General features: G+C 44.0%; 2 protein-coding genes across 2 annotated transcripts; one reads left to right on the forward strand and one right to left on the reverse strand.

The window, feature by feature from the left end:
• The first annotated feature begins 1,450 nt into the window (after positions 1–1,450).
• Positions 1,451–7,426, forward strand: bmp10 (bone morphogenetic protein 10). Its single transcript, XM_062543132.1, has 2 exons — positions 1,451–2,319; positions 3,414–7,426. Exons 1-2 carry the CDS (start codon positions 1,911–1,913, stop codon positions 4,559–4,561), a joined length of 1,557 nt encoding a protein of 518 aa, XP_062399116.1. The 5' UTR covers positions 1,451–1,910; the 3' UTR covers positions 4,562–7,426.
• A 6,104-nt stretch (positions 7,427–13,530) lies between these two features.
• ch25hl3 (cholesterol 25-hydroxylase like 3) lies at positions 13,531–21,849 on the reverse strand. Its single transcript, XM_062543137.1, has 2 exons — positions 21,348–21,849; positions 13,531–15,630 (listed from the first exon to the last, which is right to left on the reverse strand). Exons 1-2 carry the CDS (start codon positions 21,785–21,787, stop codon positions 15,180–15,182), a joined length of 891 nt encoding a protein of 296 aa, XP_062399121.1. The 5' UTR covers positions 21,788–21,849; the 3' UTR covers positions 13,531–15,179.
• Between the last annotated feature and the right edge of the window lie 714 nt (positions 21,850–22,563).

The following is a 22,563-nucleotide window of genomic DNA, read 5'->3' on the forward strand; positions in this document are numbered from 1 at the left end:
ACTACCATCTTCTGATTAGTTAAAATGTTAACATTCTAATCAGCCTGAAGAAATCTACTGCAAAAAGGTTTTAAGAGTTTTTGAGAGCAGTTTAAAGAGGGGATGGTCACTAAGTCAGTGTACAGCACCTTGTATGGCAGTAAGCCTCAGTGAAAACTTACCAAGATCAATTCAGAGGTATGATATATAGGCTACATTGTTCAAACTGTAATTTACAGTTGGCTCAATAACCTGTCTGAGCAATATTTCACATGTATTCCCTTTTGAAGTTTCTCAGTGAACCTCAGTATTTAATCTCCAGAAGCTCAGAAAAATGAAGAATGGGATAATCGTAGATGACGTTCCATCTAGGATGTAAGTTGAGAGAGTGGACGCAGTTAATGGACAATGAACAGAGGAAGGAAAGGGAGCAGTCAGACGAGTAACTAACTCACAAATCTGACCAGTGCTTATTTGATGAACAGATATTACCATATTCTAGCTCTAACTGGGACTGGGAATGGATGTTGCATTGTTAATGAGCTTCCTTTCCTGCATTCAGGACACACCAGGCCATGTTTGGGTGGTAGTACAGTAGAACATACCCCTTTTAGAGCCTCTGTGGAGATGTCTTGACTGGGAAGTGCACATAACTTAGCCTCTGAAACATGGAGATAACATATTCCCCAGCACTTCCGATATGTATGTTTGTTTGTGCCTGTGCATGTGGAAACACCCCTGGAGTTAAGAGCACTTCCTTATGTGGGATGCTCCGTGGAGGGGCCGGAGCAGATAGGGTGAGGGGCAGCACGAGTGCCCGGGCTGTGAACAGACACCCTGGAGTGGAATCTGAGTGAAGGAAAATTCTAGAATCTTTCCCTATTGTGTGCGAATTAGAAGGTGGCACCCACTAAACTCTTGAGAAATTGAGAGAATCAAGCAATGCTTTATTGACATCACTCAGTTGTGATGAGTCACATACTGTTGTGACTGAGTAAGTTACTGTAGCTATCGTATTCAGATCGTTGGGTCTAACACACCTCATTTCATACCAAATTTCATTTCCACAAGACGTATCCTGCCGTATTCATGGGCATCGGAAAGTTAGGGAGAAGTAGTCAATGGAGCAAAGTTCCATCTTGCAAACCACACCGTTAAAAAAACGGAAAAACAAACAAACAACTGACCAAGATCTGCCCTGGCTCTCCCACCCAAACAAGAAATCGGCCTAACAAGGAAGGGCCTACTGCAAGGACAATGTTTATAAAATCCTCATTAAGGAAGAGGGCAGATAACACCCACCACACACACACACACACACACACACACACACACACACATGCTCGCACATGAGAGCACACACACACACACACACACACACACAGACACACACATACTTATAGATAAGGAACAGAAAGAAAGAGATAGAGCAACACACACACTCAGAGAGAGGGAGAGAGAGAAAGACGGACAGAGAGAGAGAGAAAGATAGAGAGAGGAGACACAAAGCAGAAATAACAGAAGAAAAGAGATGCCACAGTGGAGCGCTGCAAATCCACCCTCCAGACGAAGTCCAAAGTCTCCCGATATCAAACAGACATCAAAAGGTGTGCAAAGGGACAAACGCCCCGACATTAGGAATAAAGCCAGATTGCCACTGTAGCAAAAGGAACTTGGGGAAAGCAGAGGAGGAAGCCATCGCAGAAACTCAACCAAGGGTGGATACTTGCTCCCTGCCTCTGGACAACTGATAGCAGATACCACTGAAGTTCCTTTGACACCCAAGTGGAACACAGACAGACAAAAAGCCTTTAGGGGGGTTTAGAGGTGGTCACAGGGTGCGCAAAACTCTATCTTTCCACCGTGTCCTCGCCGGGCCACAGATAGCGCCTGGAGGCAGACTGGAGCTGAGAAGCTCCCTTGGCAACGTGATGGTGGGTCTGGGGCTCTTGCCGTCGAGGAGACTGTCGTTCGTCATGTCGCGCGTCCTGCTGGCCTCGCTGGCTCTGCTCCTGTGCCCCCCGTTTGGGGGCTGCAGCCCCATCGAGGCCCCCGAGAGGCATCGGCCGGCGCCCGGGCTGGACGACGGGCGCGGGGGGGTGGTGGACCCCTCGCTCCTGGAGCAGGACAGCGAGGTGGACGTGCAGAAGCTGCTGGAGACCCTGAAGGGGCAGTTCCTCCGCACGTTCAACTTCTCGGGGCTGGGGGGCCCTCGGCCGCAGCCGGGCACCGTGGAGCGCGTGGATCCTCCCGAGTACATGATGGAGCTGTACAACCGCTTCGCCAACGACCGCACGTCCATGCCCACCGCCAACATCATCCGCAGCTTCAAAAATGAAGGTATGTGGGTCTCTTTTTATTACTGTGAGAGGAATTAAATCAATATTATTAAGTAGATTCAGGTATTCCAACTGCTGATTTAGTTCCAAAGAAAACCTCAGTTCATGAAAACAGCAGCCACTTGCCTCTTTTCATGTTATTGTGATAAGAACTACAACAAGTCTTGTAGGAGCTTGAAAAACTGCAACTTTCATTCACATTTTCATTCAGATTTCACTCACATGAACAATACTCTTTGCTGAATGTTGTATGTGTCAAGACAAAACATAACGAGGGCTGAGAGCCAGAGAGGCGTAATGCACATTTTTGGAGAAATTGAGATCAATATATCAAATGAATCAGAATGTTGATCAGCTCTTTCAAATGTAAAAAAGGACAAAATCATTCTAAAAGTAATTTTAGAGTTATTAGTGAAAAACCAAAGGACACTGAACACACGGAACCATTTGGTATTGTTTACTACCATTGCATCCACAGATCATAGATCAAAGGAGGCATTTCAACATGCCAGAATAAGGTTTACCATGAGAGAGAATGACATAATGTATAGCATGTAATGCAAACATGACAACACATGGTGTGTAACGCTTTACATTAATGGCAGTATTGTGTTGGGGTTTTCTTAGGGAAGTTACAGTGAAAACGTGTCAGCGTTCCTGAGTATTGCATGTATCATGGTTGGTCTTTTTGTTAAGTTGATTTCAATGCATTTTATTTGTGCGTTTCAGGCCCAGAATGATCATATAAAACGAGGCAGCATAATTGCCTAACTGGTTAATTGCATAATTGTGTAATTGCATAATTGCTTCATTATTTAAGGCTCAAAAGTCTTTCTTTATATGTCTAAACGAATGTAACCTGCATTCAGTTGTACTCAGTCTAATGCATTGACTATAATGACCCTAACACTTAAAGTGTCTGATTATAAAATACCCCCGTAAAGCATAGTGCGCATACAGAATGTGATGAAGCAGTAAACAAAAGGAGAGGAACATATGGGTGGAAATCAGAGCTGTGCACCAATCTGAAAGTGTGTTTGTTTGTGTGTGTGTGTGTGTGTGTGTGTGTGTGTGTGTGTGTGTTTTGCTGCCCAGACTCCTCCCCTTGTATTGTGGGTCCACGAGGCGTGAGAATCCACCTGCTGCTGTTCAACGTGTCCCTCCCCCACCACGAGCGAGTCACGGCGGCCGAGCTCCGCCTCTACACCCTCGTCCAGACCGACCGCAACCTCTACGCCGGCGTCGACCGCAAGGTGACCGTGTACGAGGTGGAGCAGCGCTACCCTGGCAACAGCGATGGCGGTGGTGTTGACGTCGATGGCGGTGGGGCGGGGGGGGTCAAAGGGGGCGCCGCGGACAACGGGTCAGACGCCGGGTCAGACGTCGGGTCCGAGGAGCGGACGGCGCTGGTGGAGCTGGCATCGCGGCAGGTGTACGGCATGGACGACGGCTGGGAGTCCTTCGACATGACCGCCGCCGTGCACCGCTGGCGCAAATCGGGCTCCACCACCACCCACAGGCTGGAGGTGCACATCGCCAGCCTGGACGGCGACGAGGGCGGAGAGGGAGAGCCCGGGCCGACGACGGCGGGGGGCGAGCGGAGCGACCGTCCGGCGGCCGACGCCGGGGACATGGAGATCGAGACGAGCCAGGAGGACCGGCACCGGCCGCTGATGATCGTCTTCTCCGACGACCAGGCCGGAGACCATCGCGGCGACCGGCGCGAGCTGAACGAGATGATCGGCCACGAGGCAGGCGGCAACGGCAATGGCATCCAGGATGGCGGCCTAAACGGTCTGCTGGAGGATCTGGGCGAGATGGGCAACGGCGGCGACGACAACGAGCCCGACGAGGAGGCCCTCATGCAGATGCGCTCGAACCTCATCTACGACACGTCCTCGCGCATCCGCCGCAACGCCAAGGGCAACCACTGCAAGAAGAACTCCCTCTACGTGGAGTTCAAGGACATCGGCTGGGACAACTGGATCCTGGCGCCCAGCGGCTACGAGGCCTTCGAGTGCACGGGCGTCTGCTCGATCCCGCTCACTGCGCACGTCAAACCCACCAAGCACGCCCTGGTCCAGACGCTGGTCAGCCTCAAGAGCCCGCAGAAGGTGGCGCCCGCATGCTGCGTGCCCACCAAGCTTGACCCCATCTCCCTTCTCTATCTGGACGACGCGGGGGTGGTCACCTACAAATACAAGTTTGAGGGGATGGTGGTGGCAGAGTGTGGTTGTCGATAGTTAAGAGCGAGCGCACAGAACTTTTCCAATGTCTTAGTGCCCATAACAAACCCAACAGATGACCCTAAGCTGTACATAACCACACCACCAGTAGAGAGTCAAGCAAACAAAGCATAAAAAACATGCGGATTTGAGATAGAGTAGGCAAAAACACTTCAACTACAGACATTAGTCCATATTTATATTTGTGTACAGCTCAATCAAAATGTTTAGAATGTGTACAATGTGTATATTTGGTATTTCAAGACAGAGATTATTTTATTACGTCATGTACAGAATGTTTTCTTATCATCTGCTAAATGTGAATGAAATAGCAAACTGTAAAAAAAGGAAGATAGTTTATTCTCTGCCACAATCTCTTGTCATATTGTTTTATGGTTGGTTTATGAGCCTAAAGAGTCATCCAGAAACCAGAAGTAATCCAACGTGAATGGGAAGAGGCCGAGACTGTAAAAACAAACTCAAAATCCCCCTCCAACATGAATCAGAGATCCTATCTGGGGGGGCATGCAACATTCTTCTCTGCATCATTGACGTCAGCGGCAGGCAGAAAGTGTATTGCGCTGCATGTCTTCTTTAAGTGGGTGTTCCGCTGAAATGCCAGCACACTGGAGTGGACTCATAAACTCCCAACGCCAAGGGGTCATGCATTTGACCTCTAGGGTGACAAGGCATGTGAAGAGACTACAAGCATGTGAAACGGGCTGCTCTCCTTCAGGAGATCAGGGTGGATTAGAATGGAAAGGGAGCGAGAGCAACAAGAGCAGGACATTGAGAAACAGTGCGTTTCTCTTCCAGTTCTCTGTGGAGTTTCACAGTTTGGATAAGGACAACAAAACAGTTTGATACCTGCAATAGTTTGTCTCCGCAGAGAGAGACTGTCTATGGAGCATGCTGCCAGCCCAGTGCAGAAAGGAACTATTGTGGCCCTTCCCAGGATCAATCTGCCAGATCTGAAGACAAAGCAAAAGAGAAACAGCTGCGCTACCTACCGCGGCTGTCCATGACTCACTCATGATGTGGAGGGATTTACAGAGGAATGCTGTGGTGTGTGTGTGTGTGTGTGTGTGTGTGTGTGTGTGTGTGTGTGTGTGTGTGTGTGGAGTGTGTGTGGAGTGTGTGTGGAGTGTGTGTGGAGTGTGTGTGTGTGTCGCGGGGGAGCAGATGAATGAAGTCTTGGGACATTCCACCACTCCTATTTCAGGCTTAGGACTGGGGTACAGCACAGAGGGTGTGCAGGGGAGGGGGAGAGCAGCGGACATCTTCCTGGACCGATCCTTCTCCTCCCCTTTGTTGTTGCAAAAGAGGGGGGGGGGGCTGTAGGTTATCACCCCTCACCCACCTCCACGGTCTACAAGAAGTCACATGTACCGACCCCCCCCCCATTCCTCTACCACTGACCCCCCCCCCATCATACCCCCATCCCCCTTGCGTGGCCGCCGATAAGGAGGTGTCGGCACTGTGAAGCATGTGTGCTGCCAGCCAGGGCGGTGGAGCGGAGCGCTGGACCCCATTTGTTTCCGCGCCATCGGGGAGGTGAGCTGGTGGTTGGTGGTGGGATGGAGGTGGGCGGTGGAGGTGGTGATGGTGGTGGTGGTGGTGGTGGTGGGGGTTAGCGAGTGGGAGTAGCGAGTGTGGCTGATGAGGCCTGAGTGAGAGCTGTCGAGATTCCAGGCGGCGCGCAGGGCGGATGGGCCATGGCAACCTCCACCGTCGCCCGGAGCAACTTGCTGACCCCGGGTGACCCCTGCCGCGACCTCAGGGCCTCTCCTCATCGCCCCTCGCTCTCTTTCTGCTTTCTCTGCCCAGCCCCTCACCCCAGAACACACACACACACACACACACACACACACACACACACACCAACACACACACCGTTATGGAAAAGATCTGTGTTTGGGCTCTTATCAGCCAGAGGTTGAGAGGATGAGTGGAAACTGTGGCCTGTGAGGCTGTCCTCCCACTTCTCTCCGTCTCAGACACTCCCGTCATGTCAGACCAGAGACTGCTGGGCCCATCCTAGAGCTCACAACCCACACAAACTCTGGGCTCACAACATATGGAAGGTTCTCCAGCCATCGCACCAATCATCTGGGCTCTCAAAAAGTCAAACACCTCCCTGTTTTTTTTGCTGCTTGGATACCAAAAGATGCCTATTTATTGATTAATTTATTAACTTTTACTGTCATGTTTGTATAGCAGTATATGGTATGTGGACATTTCAATACTATGGATTATACCCAGTTGTATTGTAAAGAGCTTAATCAGAAAGACGTACAGTATTTAATTTAAAGTTTCAATGTGTTAAATGTGTTTAATTTTGTAAGGATTGTTCTCGTTTTTGAAATAAACCCCCTTGTAACACCCTGGTGACAATGTCTTAGTAGGTTTCACACAAGACTTCATATCTCCTGCTTATTTATGTTAAATGTTTAAAATAGTGACTGCGAGAGGAAAGACCGACGGGTTCCTATCGCCTCCGACTGCCCTCTGAACTGGTGGATAATTTTAGACACAGAATGTCCATATCTGAATCGTTGGGAAAAAAAAGGAGTTGGGGCCTCCATTGAGAAATCTGAGTGAATGCTGAGAAGTGTCAGCTGCCAGGCCATAGTTTACATGTGTCCGACAAATGGCAAGTCATGGGAAGCCAACTGGAAGCCTGGCTAATGAACACAATGAATGGCCTGCTTCTTGTCTGGCTGACTCCACACGAGGACAGCTTCTCCAAACAACCTGTTCAACTTTCTCTCTGTTTTTCTCTGTGTTTGCTAAAATAGGGATAAGCTAGGGCTAGAGGTATGTACAGAATGTATACATTTGGCAGTGCAGTGTCATGACCAATTAAATGTATTGTTTTTTTCCCCATACGCACATTATTGATGTAAATAAAAATGAATCTCTTAAAAAAAAGAAAACTATTGTCATTTAAAAAAACAGGTTGCTTCTTACACATATGAATACTGAAAAAGCTGCTCTTACTAACTACATGCATAATTACGATATCTCTGTTTTTGTTGCACTGAGAGACAGAAACTATGTTATCGGTCATGCTAACTCATCAACAACACTCATGTCTAGTTGTCTCCATGGTAGCAGGGTAACAGAACAGCACAACAGGCTATAGACTGGCATTGGCTTTCTCTTGACACAATCCTTCATCTCTGACACACTCTCTTGTCACCTGTCAGCAGTCCACGCAGTGTGAAGAGGAGGAAACAGGCTGAGAGTGTTTTCCCTGAGCCTTTGGCATCGAGAAGAACATCGCTGTCCAAATTGTTAAAGCTTAGTCATACTGTACGCATAACAAAGGACACAGTCAACCAGTTGCTGTGGCCATAACAAGGACAGCAGACAAGGACAATCTTTGGTGCACAACTGCCCATTTGAATGTAACATTGCATCTGTTTCTTAACTGCTATGGTCTGACTTCCAGTAAAACATGTCATTGTTGATGAGCAATGCCTAATTTGCAGTTACATAACGATTGGAGTCGTTCCAGACTCTTTCATTTCTTCAAAAAGAACTCGCCAAAAGACTAACTTCTTTCAGTGACTTCTAACAGACTTTCATGTTGACCCAGTAACAGGAGGCACTGCCAAACAATCCACCTACACATCATCCCATTTCCATTTAAAGAGGAACCCACAGTTCTGTTACTTGAGGCGGGTGTTGCAATGCGGGACAGAAACATCGGTGGGAATTTTCACATTTTCTTCCCCATTGACTTGCATGTCAGAGGTTAACCACTCGGTCCAATTACCACGAACCAGTGGACGGGCACACAGGCCCCAAAGTTGGTGCTCGTTAATGAAGTATTTACAAAAGCTGCTGAAATGTCTCAGTCTGGCCTCTGTCTTCTTGCGCCTTGTCTCCCACGGAGATGTTGAAAGGGGAAGTTATTATTATGAGCTGGAGATAACATGCACGCAAACTGATTCTTTTTTTATTATGTCCTCATGAATAATGTTTTCATCATGCAAAGGACAAATAAAGCATTTCTGTGTACACAATGAAGTCACTGCGAACACATTGAGTTACTGGCAAGGAAAGTGGTGTTCTCGCTCCCTGCACAGTCAGTGCATTGAATTAAACAGAATAAATTGTTAAGTGATTCGGTGAAATGCTTGCGTCCTCGCATTTTCAGCACGTTCGGTTTTCAAACATCAGTTGCAAATCTTGATTGCAGGCGAGCCCGGGTTTGCTGTCGTAATGCAGTGCTCTGTGACGCGAGTCTAATGAAGCCTGTCGTCTGTCCCTGCGGCATCACGCCCTCACCACCCCCATATCTCGCCATCTCTCCACAACACCTCCACCCAGCCCAGGGCTCTCATCTTCCCCCCTCGCCCCCCACCCCGGTCATGCCTTGCCCAAGCTGGCCTGGCTTGCCCTGCCTGAGGCGAGACCACACAAAGCTGGCTCCAAGGCCAGGGCCGGGAACTTTGCAGAGTTAGAATATCAATCGGCAGAATAATTGTTACAGCCCAGTTGAAAGGTCTGAGTGATCTCAAGTGTAGGCCTACTGCAAAGCAATGTTAGGTGAAAACTCGGACTAGAGAACGAGTAGATTTACTAGTGAGGCTTTGACAAAAAAAAAAACAACTGTTGTGATATTTGCTGAGGAAGTAAACAAGGGGTGCATCAGGGGAGAGAGGGATAGGGAGAGGGACAGACGTAGAGCAGGCAGGGCAAGGGGGAGCAACAGACACAGAGAAAGAGAGGGAGTGAGAGAAAGAGAGAGTCGAACGTGGTTATTTACATGAGAGGAAGTGGCCTAATTGCCTGTAATAGAGACAGGGATGGTCCGGCGGAGGCCTGAGGATGCGTCCCCCTCATTCAGGCAGATTCCCCAGCTCCGGCTCTGATCAGGCCGATAACGGCCCTCGGCCTCAGAGGGGCCTGCGGATATGGACCTGGGAGGCATCACGCCGGGGCCCGCAGGACCAGGGCTAGGGCTACGTGTGGCTCTGCAGCCGTCCACCTCCTCCGTCGGTCTCTTCCTTACCATAACTCATCTTGTGTGGCCACACCTCTGCGAGGAGCACACGCAAACGCTCTAAATTGTGGGCACATTTTCGGGCACGATCACAATATCTTATCTGGGGTGCCGCATTCACAGTCGAGTAATTCTCAGAGTGCTTTCTACTGGTTGGACAAACAAACAATACTAATGACATGAATGACCCGGAGTGTTGTTCTTACACAGAGGAAAACAACAAGTAATCGTTTCAACATAACACACGATAACATGCCAACATGTGTCATCTTGGAGAGCAGAGTGAAACAAGGCTCACCAATCAACACCCCGAGTAAAGTAACCATGGTCATAAACATGATCTGTCTCATGACTTCAACAACCCACTAAATCAGTCGCAACCCAGTGGTGTTGACTCACTATCACCACAAAACAGGGACAATGTCGCAGCTGTGGGCCAGCGGTCCAATAAAACAAAACCTACATGCCTTGTTGTTTGGCTCTCTGGCCAGTGCTTAGTAGCCTACAGTGCATCCCTGTTGCTGTTGCAGCTGCAACCGATCATCATTATTGTGGCTATATATCTGTAATCTTAAACAAATGATACTGCGTTGCGGCGTCACACTGTTTTTTTTTTTTTAACGTAGCACAGTGAGGCCACCCTGTGGCCTGAGTGTGAAAGAGCCCACACCACATCACACCACACCACACCACAGTCCAGTCGAGTCCATCCCATGAAGCGTGTGTCTAGTCGAAGACCCAATTCTGAGACGTAGCAAGGGAACAAACCCGCCGTGAAGCAAAGGCTTGAGATTGTAAACAGATGTAGGCTACGTGTTGACTGCCAAGAGTGCTTAGAGTTGGGATATATGGGCCTCAGATGACTCAACAACACAACTAATAACCAATTTCATTTCCTGGGAAAGTTCAGCCAGAATGAAGGAGTGTGCCAGAAGGGCACTCAGCTTGGAACCAGTGTCCGTCTATCTAGACGATATTTGTAAATATATGAAAGCTGCCTTTACTTTAATCGGTAACTGTTTTAGCATTTTGCATCAAGTGCATATGCTTCTGATTTCTAATCTCAGCACAAAAGTAAATAAATAATAAAAAATAAGATAATCAAATACAGGAATGTTTTGAGAAGTGACTAACCCTGGGAAAGCTGTGGGGGAGCTGTGGCTTTAGTGCCCATACCACATCTGGGTACACATGCCCATGGGGACCCGAGTTTGAGTCCGGCCCGGGTCATGTCCCAATCCCACCGCATCTCTCTCTTCCACTCGCCTCCTGTCACTCACTTCACTGTCCTAAATTAAATAGTCAATCAAAGTCAATCAAAGTCAATCAAAGTCAATCAAAGTCAATCAAAGTCAATTAAAGTCAATTAAAGTCCCCCCCCCCCACCCACAGAAAAAGAAGTAAGACTGTTAACATGTCATTGTGTATCAAACTATCCTCCTACCATACCTTGCCTAGTACTTATGTGGGGACTCATATCCTCCAGTAGTAGTATCAACAGATGCAGTGGTAATTATAGTCTCCTCTGAGTCTGCACTGTACCTTTAAATGTTATTCTAATGTTGCAACTGCGGCTTAAATGTTATTCTAATGTTGCAACTGTAGCTCTGCAGCTTAAATGTTAAAATGTTTAAATGTTATCATAATGCTATGAGTCGCTCTGGATAAATGTACTGTATTTGCCAAATGAATTGTGTAAACTGAGCTCCTGGAGCTGGATCTGTGATTGGATGTCAGAAAGACGCAGTTTTGCAGCTATAAAATAAACCTGCATGTGTTAAACCTGCATTACCATTGTTTTATCATGATGCACATCTGGCTTCATTTAGAGCGGACACAATGCGTGAAGTCAACTGTGAGACAAGATGTACGATACAGCATGTCCTCTCAGTGGCACAAGGGAAGACTCTAACGTCTTGGCCAATCAAAAAAACTGCGGTGAGTGTGCACAAAATTCTCTTTCCATATGTGACATGATATATATATGTTTACCTCAGCAAATACACCGATTTCAATATGGTTCCCTTCTCATTGTGCTTCCCAGTTTTGCAAGTGACTCAATCTTTGGTGTTAGGAATTAGTAAAGAAAATGGACTCCAAATTACTAATCCTTCCTATTATCTCCCATTCGCTTTGAGTTAAAGTGTGATACAGTAAATAACCTATTAACCAGCACAACCACGAGACACTTCTACTCAGCAGTATTCAGCTAAATTCAGCACAGACTACAGGGAGTGGTTCTGCAGAGCCCCTTGAAATAAAGTAAAAGAATTCCAGGGTCTGAAAGGTCCCTCACTATATGTGTAGCATGTGGTTCTTGCAACTCTTCAAGTGCTCTACAGGGAAGCGCCTAATCAAGCTGCACACAGCACAGCACTGTATGCCCAGGAGTCGAACCGGAGGTTTTCTTATTGGGGGAAGTATGTTTTGAACCCACTGTTCAAAACATAATGGCTTACTAGCTTTGGCTTGTCACATGAATCACTCTGAGTATGAACCAATCAAATCAAGTCTCCAACAACAGCAGACCTTACCTTAGCATAGATGATTCTCACTGATTTACACAAAAGTGAAAAAAACTGGTGGTGTAACTGAAAGTGACCCAAGTGCCCAGCCGACCTTCAGCCAACACTCACTGATATACAGTTATATAGTGTGTGGGTGTGGGCCAGACCTGGGCCAACAGAATGCATGACAGTCATTTCACAGTGTGTGGGCCAGACCTGGGCCAGAGCAAATTCAAATACCCCTTTTCCACTGAACATTTTCGTACCAGTATACGGTTCGGCACGGTATGACTCTACCCTGATTGGGAACTTTTCCACTGAGGGTTGAAGGTGTGACCCGTTACGATTTTTGGTACCTGCTCGTACCTGCTTCAGAGGTAGCTCAGTTACCAGTGATTGGGCCATTTTTGGGCCGGGGACCAGAAGTGGGCCAACACCCACACTACCCTGAGGCAAGGTGGGCCAGAGGTAGGACAAATGTTGCTACAGTATGTGGGTGGTTTTACATGATATTATGGGCCCTATCTTGTCAATCAGATACGGATGGTCAGAGGCGCAAAGTTTATAGATAAGGTTAAAGGCGTGGCCAGTCCATATTCACTATTTTAATATACTTTAAACCAATGAGAATTACATTTGTCATTCCCACTAGCAGCAAGCAACTTCAAATAGCACATTGGTATGTTGATAGTCAGAGGTGCAATTGAAGGAATCCTGTATGCCAGACCATATGGAACAGGGATTCCACTAAACTTTTCCTAAAACCTGTTTGTGACTACCAGAGTAGAGCCTACATGCATCTACTAACTTTATCATGATCACATAATCAATGACAAAACAGTTTAACAGTTTGTTACTTTCACTATTGACTGACAAGGGGTTATTACCATTGAAAACAAAGCCTGAAAAAAGCAACACATACCCCACCGAATGACTGAATAGTGAATACAAATACTAAGGATATCTCTCCTGCAGAGGAGTTGCTGCTTACATCTCGTGACAGTGCTATGCTTTATACAGTACAGTATGTGCCTTTCGATGGTCAGTGGCATAATGATTTTTAGAGGGTGTAAGATAGTGATTTTTTGTATCAACTGATGAACTGACGGGGATTAATGAAAGTGAAGATAAGCCTTGTGACGTGCTTTTACCCACCTTGCCATGGGTGCACTTGTGGCGCTTGTGGTGCTTCAGCCACTTACCTCATAGCATTCTGTTTTTAAAAAAAAAAAAAAAAAAAAAAACACAATCGCCTTTCTGCTTTTTTAGCTGAAGATCATAATCTCCCTTTGCAGATGTTCTCTGGCCAAACTGGCGTCAACAACAGCTGTATAACCAAATACAATCAACGTTTGGCAGCCATGGCAGGTAGCCTACATTTTTTTGTAGTTCTTTGTTACTCCAATACAGTACACTTTAAAGGGGTGAATAAACCAAACATACGTTTTTCAGATACATTTATGGTACATTTATTTGTAACAAAAAACAGTTCTCTTCAAAACCATAAAAAACATTAAAGATATAAAAATGTATCAGATATAATTAATTTTGTTTTAAAGTTAGATAGTATTTGGGTTAGAGTTTTAGACAAAGGAATGTGTAGAATATTCTGCTTACTTTCATTGAAATCTATACAGCATGTGTATACTTGTTCTTACTGTCTCACTATATAACTGTCCCTCCTGACCATTTTTAGGAAAACTCTGAATCAAAGACAGTCCTGTCCATCAATAAAAAACAGCATGGAGTTAAAATGTAATGTAAAATCCCAGACATGTAAACTAAAGGGACAGCGATTACTCAAGACATAGGCCTTGAGTGACCACAACATGAACATGAAATGCTTTACAAAACACTGCATTTAGATGACAACTGCGTAGAACCACATCATTTAGCACTTTTAAGCCATTCAATAGCCTAATGAAGGCTTGATCAGTCAGTTAAAGTGTTCTCATAAAAGCAACAGCAGGCCTACAGAATATTCCAAGTAGGCTAGTTTCCTTTCACAGTAGCAGAAGTCACTTCTACAGCAACATATGAGTTTAAACCATGTTACATTATAAATCAGCTATAGTGACAGGTGGTTTTAGGGTGGACAAGAGAAAAAACGGTTGTTTCTGATCTGATTCCACGGTCAATGTTCAGTATTTGGCCTATAATTCCACCTGTAATACTTGCCATTTTTGAATCAATGAAAGCTAACCAAAATCTATCATTTTCTATCGACAACAGACCCCAATATAGCATTGAATCGAAATGTGTTAAACATTCTGAAATATTAAAAGGAATTGTTGGCAGAAACAATATTGTATTCAATCTTAATGGAATAACTTCTAAATGGCATCCATATAATTACTGTTGTTTTGGGAAGCATTGCTCATGCAAGCATCTTGCAATGCTGAGTAGGCTAATGCAATGAAATAATTGTAACAGTTTGCAATTTTAAGTAAAGCAGTCCACTGATGTGCATGTTTTCACTGACTGATTTGTCACATGTGCAAAAGCAACATCATATCAATAATAATGATTGTTAATAAATTGTTTGCATCCCTGCATATAATACGGTCCAGTCTGTGAGGGTCAACAGAAAGTCGGCTCAACATAAAGCCATTCACTTCCTGGAATGGACCAGTGTACCATTTAGGGATGAAACATTCTTGGATTTTTATTTGAAACCATAACTTGATCCAGCCTAATGCAACTAAATTGCAAAGGTCACAGTTAATCATTCAATGACTGATTATTTGGGAGTATTTTGCTAGTTCCTCAGGCAAGATGATGAACATGTACAGTAATAACATTTGGAAAAAACACCATGTATTAAGCTACACAGTGAATACAGAAGTCATCATAATTAGACATTTCCCCCAAATCCACAGGTAACCTTGTGCCAAAGTGACATTGTTTCTTTCTGTTACATTGTCTCTGGTAACCACAGAAATTTGTTCTTGCTGTTAGAGTAACTTGCAACAGCAAATTGCACTCATAGACACACTGCCCTTTCCTGGAGTCAGTGGTTAGTTTATATCCACCTGCTTTCCCCCCCAGGATAAGTGGTTGAGTACCAAACCATGTCCTTTATCTCTATAACAAAAACTCTGGTCCCCGCCATATCTCATGGGTCCATGCGTGGAAACAAGTAGGACGTGATACTGGGATGCAACTCTCCATCATGTTTGAGAACATTAGCCTCATGTTGCTGTCCCATAGTGTCTTTCGTCAGTGCTGTCCCAAAAATCCAGTCCCAGTGTCTGAAGTATGGGGCGTAGTTACCTTTGTACCGCTGGTGATGGGCCTGGTGATACCGTGCGCCACTAAAAAACGGGAGGAGGTGGGGGAGTGCCCATGGCATGTCATAACCACAATGGTCGTCGATGGCAAGGTAGGTGTTGAGGAGGTGAAAGAGGACCTCACTCAGAGGATGGCAGCTCACCAGCGCGGCACTGCCCAGCGCCAGGATCTGGAGAGAGACTAACTCGGCTATACTTGCATCCTGAGCCGCCAGGGCAAACATGCTGTGGTTCAGGTGATGTGTGCGGTGGACCTTCTGGAACAGCCACGGAACCCTGCCATGTATAAACAGGGAGCGGAGTGAGACCTTGCACGTCTGTTCCATTAACCATAGCAACATTCATAAACATGCACAACTAATATCAGTAGTTTAAGTCTATTAAGTCTATTAAACCTTAAAGTCAGAGAGCTATTGCAACAGCTTTATACAACAGCAGCTCTTCCACTTGACAGTCTATTGACATGAGCAGCCTAATCATAAAGAACACGACTTAAAGGTGCAGTCAGTCATTTCAAGCCTATACTTTTTTTTTTTACACATCACATTAAGCAATCATCTCCTCATGACCACTAACTGCCCATTCCATGAGTACACTAAAAAATATCTCTGTAGGCAGCCCATGCAAAAACGGGAAACAAACAAACTAGGGGCAATCTGTCCCCCAAACAAAAAATAAACCCTGCATGGAATTTCTCTGGGAATCTGAAGGTAGGGGTACTGTAAGCTAACTCTCTGTTGTGTTTCGTTTAGTCCTTGGTTATAATATAATGTACACTACAGTTCAAACGTTTGGAGACACTTAGAAATGTCCTTGTTTGTGAAAGAAAAGCAGAGATGTTTTTTTAATGAAGATAACACTAAATGAATCACAAATGCATAGACATTGTTAATGTGGTAAATGACTATTCTAGCTAGAGAAACGGCTGATTACCTCTGCCAAGGAGGTTATGTTTTCATCTGGGTTTGTTTGTCTCTCTGCTTGTTTGTTTGTTTGTTTGTTGTCTGTCTGTTTGTTCGCAAGATAACTCAAAAAGTTATGGATGGATTACGATGACATTTTCAGGGAAGGTCTGATATGACCCAAGGCAGAAACGTATGATCGACGTAGTGATCCGTATCACCGTCTGGATCCAGGAGGCGGTTATGTTTTCTCTTGGCGGAGCCAAAACTAAAGCTGGGCATACACTGTGCGATTTTTGGCCCATTTTGCCACGATTTTTGAGTCGTGCGACCATTTTGGGGATCGGGCCGAATTTTGGCTCAGTCGTGCGTCTCGCATCGTGTAGTATACATGGGGTAACGAGAAACGATTACCACCTCACGACCACCTCCCGACCACCTTCCGATCGATCGGGAGAATATCAAACCTGTTTGAAATCCTGGTCGCCCCTCGTGAGTCTATCGCACTGTTGAAGCAGTGCAACTAGCCGTTTTACCTCAACCTGTCACACTACACATGCGCAAACACAGATACGGACAACAAAACAAACGGTGTTGCCATAGTCTGCTTATTTTAAGTGACTTGGGCTTGATTTTGTGTGAAGTTGCTGGTTGCATGCAGCGCCTACACGGAGCCTAGACAGAGGGCATTTTGAACCTATAGCTGCGTCGACTCTACACTGTAGGCTAACTGTAGGCTCCTCTATGACCATCCCAGAAGGGGTTCAGGGAGGGGATGCTATAACTTTTTGGGGTTGTGTCTTTATTATGGCTTATTTTCAGAGACCTGCTGCTTATTTCTCCTCACGTGACCTGGCAACACTGAAAGCAAGTAGACAACACGGAGCCGCATGGCAGCACAGCTGATAAAGTTCCAGATAAAAGAGTCCGACGAGTTGGATATGGACGTACAGTGTGAGCAGTCAGATCGCATCCGACCATCGGATCGTGTAGTGTGAGAACAGGAATTGTGAGCTGCCCCTGCGAATTCACTCGTACAGTATGAGCAGCAGCTGAATACTGCGTCTGAAAAAATCGCACAGTGTATGCCCAGCTTAACACAGCTGAGAACTGTTGTGCTGATTAGAGAATCTATACAACTGGCCTTCTTGTGAGCTGGCTGAGTATATGGAGCATCAGTATTGTGGGTTTGAATATACTCTCAAAAAGTCAAAATTGACAACAAAAAAAAGTCCTTTCTTCTGAAACTCAACAGTCTACTCTTGTTCTGAGAAATGCAGGCTATATATTATCAAGAAAATGAATATTTCCAATAACGGTGTGGGAAGTGGGAGGCCACGGAGCACAATAAGCAAGAGGATGCCTCACAGGCCCTCGACTGGTAGCTGGTAGCATTAAATGGTACCCACAAAACGCCGCCTCAACGTCCACAGTGAAGAGGCGACTCCGGGTTGCTAGCCTTCTAGGGTGGCAGTGGCTCAGGATGTGAGTCATCCAGTAACTGGAAGATTGCTGGCTCGAGCCCAACTCCTCCTGACCCTGTCGAAGTGTCCTTGAGCAAGACACCAGTGCTCCCGATGAGAGGGTTGGCGCCTTGCATGGCAGCCTCCGCCATCGGTGGGGGAATGTGAGGCATTATATGTAAAGCACTTTGGGTGCTCACAGAAGCTGATAACAGTGGTACATGAATGCAGTCCATTTACCATTCTAGGCAGAGTGGCAAAGAAAAAGCCATGTTTGAGAGTGGCCAATTAAAGGAAAAGATTAAGATGGCCAAAAGAAGACCTTGGACAGAGCAGAGGAAGATTGGAAACACGTATAGACAGACAAATTTTGAGGTGTTTGGATCACACAGAAGAACATTCGTGAGACACAGAACAAATGAAAAGATGCTAGTAGAGTGCCTGACGCCATCTGTCAAGTCAAGCATGATGGAGGTAACGTGATGGTCTGGGGCTGTTTTGGTGCTTAAGTGGGAGATTTGTACAAGGTAAAAGGGATTTTGAATGAAGAAGGCCATCACTCCATTTTGCAACACCATGCCATGGTAGGTGAGTGCCCATCAAGGTGAGGTAGATGAGATAGGTGAGTGCCCATCAAGGTGAGGTAGGTGAGTGCCCATCAAGGTAACCCAACTTGTGGGAGGTGGTTCAGAAAGCGTGGGGTGAATTTTTTTCGGATTACGTCAACCAATTGACAGCTAAGCCAAAGGTCTGCTGTAATTACTGCAAATGGAGAACTCTTTGATGAAAGCAAAAATTGAAGAACAAAATTATTATTTCAAATAAAAAAATCATTATTTCTAACCTCGTCAATGTCTTGACTGTTATATTTATTTTGCAACCCATTTGATGAATGAAAGTGTGACCCCAAACTTTGGAACGGTAGTGTTTGCACGAAAGTGTCTGCTAACAAATTTAAATACAGTATGGGTGATTCTCCAACTATGGCACTTTTTGGACCTGGACATTTTCAGAAAATGAAACCTTTTTAATTTAAATATTACTGGCATAATTTGTTTCCCCAGTATGCCTACAGTAGATACCTGCCCTGATGTTGGCTGTGCTGATTTTCATGAAATATATATATATTTTTACATTTTTGACATTTGTTCCATGCAGACATTGTGAAAGAAATTGTCGTTTCCACAACTGAAAATAAAACATGTGTTTTCAACATTTTTGTAGTTTAAGAATATGTTAGGATACACATCACACGTGTATCTTTCCAAATTGTAAATTGATAACCATTTTGTCAATTGAATGACCAAAACATATTTGGGTAACACTTTATAATAACTACACACAATTCATCATTTATTAAGCATTTGCTACCTATTAGTTAATGGTTTGTTCATCATTAGTAATTTATTGTTCATGTTTAATTCATCATCAGTAAAGCATTTGTTCACAAAGTAATGAATGGTTTGTTCATAGTAAATAAAAACAATGTTTGTAAATACATGGTTTATACTTTATAAATAATGAAACAACCCTTTATAAATGAAATCATTTCCCTATTAAGAACCAGTTGCAAACTATTAGTAAATGTTTTGATCATCATTTGTAAAGTATTACTCCTATGTTAATTCTCACACTGTAATTCATGATTAACTCAGGAGTTACAAGTGGTTAGTTAATGATATGTGTGAGCTCATCTAAAGTGATGACTGTATATGCCTTACTATACATTTACAAATGAGTTATAAAGGTTACATTTGCATTTATTCATTTAGCAAACACTTTCATCCAAAGAGACACTATCAATGAAATTAAAGAGCAAGGCCACAAAGGTGGCACCCAGGGATTGAACCTCCAACTCTAGGGCTTACAGCATGCCAGCCTTCTCCACTACACTACCTCTACCCATTGCTATTGTAACTGTAATTCACAAATATAAAATAGATGCGCATGTTTACTATGAACAAACATTTATAATTGTGTATACGCATGATTTACAGATGAGAGTTAATGTAGGACTTATGCTTTAAAATTAAGAACACAGCATTTATTAACATGCTTAACAGTGTGTAGTAGACACTCTTGCATAGTTTTATGTGTTTTTAAATGAGCGGATGTTGTGTTCTAGACTTCACAACAAACAATCAATATACACCAGAGTAAAGTGACAATGTCTTTACTAGGTTAACTTAACTTCAGTATACGTCAGTCAATTACTTGTATACTACAGTATAACTCTCTAACTATTGTATCAATGTCATACGCATAACAGGAAAGTAGTTCTCTTAAAAGAAGTAAAACAAAATCCCATTTACTTCTACATAATAGCAGAGGTAGTGTAGTGGTTAAGGAGCAGGGCTATTATTCTGTAGCCTGTTGGGGGTTCGATTCCCAGCTCTTGCTGTTGTGTTTAATTTAATTGACAAGTGTATGTTGCTCTGGATATAATTGTCAGCTTAATGAATGAATGTGAATGTAGTATTTACAACTCATTTGCAAATGTGTAGCTAGGCATAAAAAGTCCTCACTTTAGATGAGGTCACAAAATATCATTAACTAACCACTTGTAACTCCTGAGTTAATCATAGTATTTGGAAGTAGTTTATAAAATATCTATTCACATCCTATCATTAGTGCATATGTAACAACTGTAAAATAATGATATAGTACTTCATTAACAAAATGTTATTGCACAATCTGTTAAGTATTAGCAAAAACTTATACATATCTTAGAAATAGGCTTATTCTCTATGAACAAACCAATAATAACTTTGTGCACAAATGCTTAACTGATGATAAATTATGCATGAGCAATGAATTACTAATGAGGAACAAACCATTAACTGATAGTTAACAAATGCTTAATAGATGATGAATTGTGTGTATTATAAAGTACTAACCATATTTGTGGTTGTGGAAATGACAAGGGACATATCCTTGTCGAGCCAACCTGTCACTTCAATTGAGACAGATGTGATTTTTCTCTAATATCATGTTTGACTATAGCCAGTTGGTGTTACATTTTAGAGATAGCATTAAATAATCTCTAATTAGCCTACACCTAATGAAATTGTACAAATCCAGACATTTTTCTGTCAGAATGAATTATGAGTGGTTCAGAAATGAAATGCAATAAACATACTCGCAGTATTTCTCGTATTTAGCCTACGTATATCTCCAATATATAGGTTCCCCTAAACATGTAGTAAGTCTGAAAAAAAAGTTGACATGTTTTTTTTTTCTTTCTTTTTTAAAAAAATATCTGTCAAGGGCAGAAAAAGTAGGCTACTATAGTTGGAGAATCACCCATATAGCCTGCATGACTCAAACAAACCTGACTTCCAACAAAATCCCTAAATATACCTTTAAATATAATACACTTTAGCCAGTTGTTTCATATCACTGTCTACAATGCAGTTTTATGTCCAAGATGCACGTCAGCAGTAAAGTTCAGTAATTACGTCCAAAGCCTACTGTATTCCTGCATACTGCACTATACTCAAAAACGGCAGTTTCGACACTTTTTGGGACAGTCCATCACCTGTTGACAAACACATGCACGCATTTTGCCAATGATAACTTATGAAGGGACCAACAGCTTAGCTCGAGGAATGGCTTCAAAGAGTCTTACCTGTGAATTATCAAATGCCACACGTAGAAAAAAGTGTCAAACATGAGTAGACATAGTAGTATTTCTGCAAGAGCGAGGAAGCAAGACGGCGCCTTCTCAGGTAAATCAGTTTCTCGGAGGCTTAGAAAAAGTGCAATAGATGGCAGAACACCAGTCAGGTACTTGACGACAATTCTTCCAAGACAATCCAGCCATATCCGTAGGTCAAATGGTTCGTAAATCTTATTCTTGATCCTGTAGTGATGAATCCATCGGACACGGTCTCCGAGTAAATCAAGCGCCAAGTAAGGCACGCAAAAAAGGACGTGGACAGAAAGCGCGATACAAGCCGTCAACAGAGGTGATTGGAATAATACCTGTTTCTCGCGCATGTGATCCCAAATCGGCTGCAGCAAAGGTTCTGAGTACCTGTCAGCTAACCAGCATGTATCATTCATCATATTAAATATGCATAGAGCTCAATCTCAAATGGACTTTGTTAGACTACACGGACCACTTCCACGCTCTAGTCATCAACAGTTCAGCAGAAAACTGAAAACGAAATGAAAGTGAGAAAGGGGGGATCTCCCCAAAACTCACGGATCCTGAGAGTCCCAATCCCTTTCCTTCTTCTCCTTATCTCCAAAAGTAGCCAACGCTTTTCATTTTCCTTGGTCTCCTAGACTGTAAGATATTTGCACTTCTTGATATCGTTATGCAAATAGATAGATTCTCAGGGCGATATGCCCGCCTCAGAGAGGATTTTTTGGGGAATTCTGGTCAGTGATGAGTCGAGTGTTAGTTCTTGAACCAGAGGGGATGGTTGGTACCATCTGAGGTCATCGTGATTTTTGGCAAAGTAGCCTACAGGCTACCCTTCGAAAATAAGTGATATCACTGCATTGGTAGTGGGCCTATTATAGTGTAGGCCTAGGCTATGATGCAGTGATATTTTAGTGAATATCCTAGAAATCTAATTAGGCCTACTAATAGCCTGTGATGTAGCCTAAATATATTTTTTGTATATATTCTGAAATATTATGTAAACATATATAAATGATGTATTAATACAAAATAAATATGTCTACAGTCTACATTTCAAGTAAATCTTAACATTGGATAAAGTCAGGTTTACATAGGCTATACAGAAAAGTTGCATTCCCAAATGTAATGCTATCACATGTGTAATTCTAGGGTGGTATACCTTGTCAAGAATCACTGAGACTATTTCTCTTTG

This window comes from Sardina pilchardus, chromosome 8 (assembly GCF_963854185.1).
Source record: "Sardina pilchardus chromosome 8, fSarPil1.1, whole genome shotgun sequence".
Lineage (NCBI taxonomy): Eukaryota > Metazoa > Chordata > Actinopteri > Clupeiformes > Clupeidae > Sardina > Sardina pilchardus.